Raw genomic sequence first — 2,976 nt, forward strand, 5'->3', positions numbered from 1 at the left:
AACTTTTTTGTTTTCTGAGTATGCAAGTATTGAATTAATTGGTACTATACTGTACCTGAGTCTGTGATAAACACACCTACCTTTAACATATTTGTCGTGTTTTTGCTTGTTTTTAAGTGCAAGAGCCCAAATGAAACACTAAGACCATGTGAGGTACATCAGAGCAAGTTCCCTTATGCCAAAAAGGAATGCTCAATTTTATACAGTGATATTTTTGCGCCTTGTCGCAATGTGGTAAGTTTATTAAATATCCAAGATGTGCTATCATGTAGGAAAATAATAACATTCCAGTAATTAATTTCTTTTTGCTACTCCCCTCAGTCTGAATGCCAGGGAGGATACAGAGTAAAGCCCTGCAAGTATCTCTGTGTGGGTGGGCTATGTTTGTGCCGAGCTCCTTGTTCCTTTCAAGACTGGAGCCTAAACATGATGGTGATAACTGGAAGTTGTGAGTTAGTAGGCTGAATAATCAAGGTTCTGTTTTCTTTAGGTTTTATTTATATCTTATATTTATATAGGTAGCTAAATTTTTAAGCCTTTTGTATATATTGCAGTATTCTAAAATAAGTGTATGTATAATGTACTTACAGCTTATCTCAAATAGTTTTATTTTGTTAAGTGTCTTGCTCAATATAGAAAGAAATATGAGAGCAAAAGATTTCAGCTCCAGAGCTATCGGTATTTTTAATTGGTTGGCAGCTTATCATCTGCTTTTTATCAGAACTCTGAGGTTTGGTGTCCTTGTTTTCCCAATACCTGGCTGAGCCTGGAACTTGAGTTACAAGAATGTCCTTCAGTTCAGTCTAGACAAGATGGAGACAACAATAGCTTGTGTGGTAATCTTTTATTCCATTTTAATTCACTCTTTATCAATGCAAGACATGTTTTATACATTTTTCCTTATTTCTGATTTTAGCCTCCCAAAGGTATTTAGGTACTTTTTTAATACCTGTGCAAGCAAGAACCACTATAACATTTTGTCTCAGTCTCTTATTTTCTCTATGACTATTAATACTAAATGAGATCATTAGATGTCCCAGCTGAACCTCCTGACTTTCAGGACTTAAGTTTGATATCAACATGGTTAGGAATTTGCCTGTGTAGGAGGTTGCAGTAGCTTAACCCAAGAGATTTATTAATGTTGACTTAAGTTACTATGTAAAGCATTTTTTGAGCATGTGCCTGAGAACATAGTGATGAGTGTATTTTCAAAGTGGCAAGTAATACATAAAAATGGAACTTTTGAGAGTTTTTAAGAAGCTTTATTATTATAACTCATAAAGAAAGGTGTTTTCTCTAGAACATTGATTTTTTTATCTCATCCATGTTGTGATTAAAATTTGCAAATATTATGCCAAAAGTTTAGCATTATGTTAAAAAACATATGTCAGGTGCAAAACATGTAATTTTATTAGCAGTCAAGTATTTTCACATGTGTATATCTACCTTGCATGGGACAGCCTGCAAAGCAAACATCTTTAATGTGTTTTCAAAACCTACTCATCAGCATGTGAAAACAGAGCTCTTACAAATGTATTGTAAAGGGACCTCCTGTCAAGGTCAAGGTTATCTGCAGCTGCAAGGGTGGGGAACTGGATGCCAAGAAAAAAAGCCCAAGGAAAGACTGACATTGGAGGCATGGAAAGAATAGAAAATATAGATGTGGGTTTCAGGATGTGCTTGGATCAGCACTCTTACTGTTGCTCCTGTTATGGTGGTGATGGAGGATCCTGCTATGCATGGAGACAAGCTCCTGCCTGGGGGACAGGTAGCCTCAGAGTTCAACTCTGCCTGGAAAGCACAGTTTTCAGGGAGACAAAACCTTGCATCTCTGGCTGACAGCAACTGATGAATTGCAGTTGCCCAGATAAGCACTGAATTCAGCAAGGTCTGAGAAGCCTCAACACTTGCAAAATAATTGTCTTCCTCATAATTCCTGAACTCAACAGAAGCTTTGACCGGAGGCTCCCAGTTTGTCACAGCAGCGGGATATTGCTGATCCATGGAGAGATGCCATCCTGCAGGCATGAGACAGGTTGAGGTTTTTGCAGCCAGTCTGCGGTTTGGTGATTCCTGCAAAGCTACCACAGCCATTTTCAATTGAGCTAATGCTCATGTGCATTGCCCTTGTCCCCAGTGGTATCCCTGTTTGAAAAATCAGAAAAAGAATGAAAGAGAAATGGCATCTCTCTCCGCTGAAGGCAGAAAAACAGTCTTGATCCAATTCCTCTCATATTCTAGCAACTGCCAGCTGAGAAACTGTCTCCATGTTAGATAAGTGCTGCTTTGTTACTGTGATGGTATTTCTGTAATCTGATGTGTGCCATTTGAGTACTTTACAACTCAGCTAGACCAGAGCCTAAACCAAAGAAAAGCATTGCCTTAAACATTCCATGTATTGAGTAAGAGCACTGTTTTGGAAACATTGCTCAACATTACAAAAAAGATGACGTAAACTCAAGAAGTAGTATATCATGTAAAACCATGAAGTAGTGGTAGGATTTTAGAGTGAGGAAGTGAGTTTCTGATCTAATGAAGTTTTGTGGGCAAATTGTATTAAAATCTTGCTAAGTGCAGAAATATTTTTTCTTCAATATGTCACTAGTGTGCTTGAGTTTTATTTTCCTGGGCAAAACCCCCTCTACAAATGATTACTTTAATTACTTGGTAATGAGGGCCACAGCTCTGACTTCGTTGTTGTTCTTGCAAAACTGACAGGATAGCTATAGATGGCAGTATTTGCCTTATAAAAACAGAACTGCCAGCTTCAATATACTCTCCAAAACTGAAGGATAGTGAGTGTGGACAGACATGTTTCTTAGCTGTCACTGATTGAAATTTTCTTTTGACCTGTAATGTAGGTATAATCTGATCATTCAGAGTGTACTTTTTTTTCTTTGTATAGGAATATGCCCAAACTTTGGAAAAATATATTTTGGTGTTAAATTCTTCCAGTCCATACAGAAGTAGAACTCC

General features: G+C 37.5%; 1 protein-coding gene across 1 annotated transcript in view; it reads left to right on the forward strand.

Moving 5' to 3' along the window:
- Positions 1-2,976, forward strand: part of LOC103798177 (otogelin-like protein) — a gene marked incomplete at its 3' end in the record, with an annotated part of 75,241 nt that overhangs the window by 53,942 nt on the left and 18,323 nt on the right. Inside the window, exon 29 of the mRNA XM_009070425.1 lies at positions 118-234. Coding sequence (XP_009068673.1) covers positions 118-234 — 117 coding nt within the window. The remainder of the gene's footprint in view (positions 1-117; positions 235-2,976) is intronic.

The sequence above is a fragment of the Acanthisitta chloris genome, unplaced genomic scaffold (genome assembly GCF_000695815.1).
Source record: "Acanthisitta chloris isolate BGI_N310 unplaced genomic scaffold, ASM69581v1 scaffold4082, whole genome shotgun sequence".
Classification (NCBI taxonomy): Eukaryota; Metazoa; Chordata; class Aves; order Passeriformes; family Acanthisittidae; genus Acanthisitta; species Acanthisitta chloris.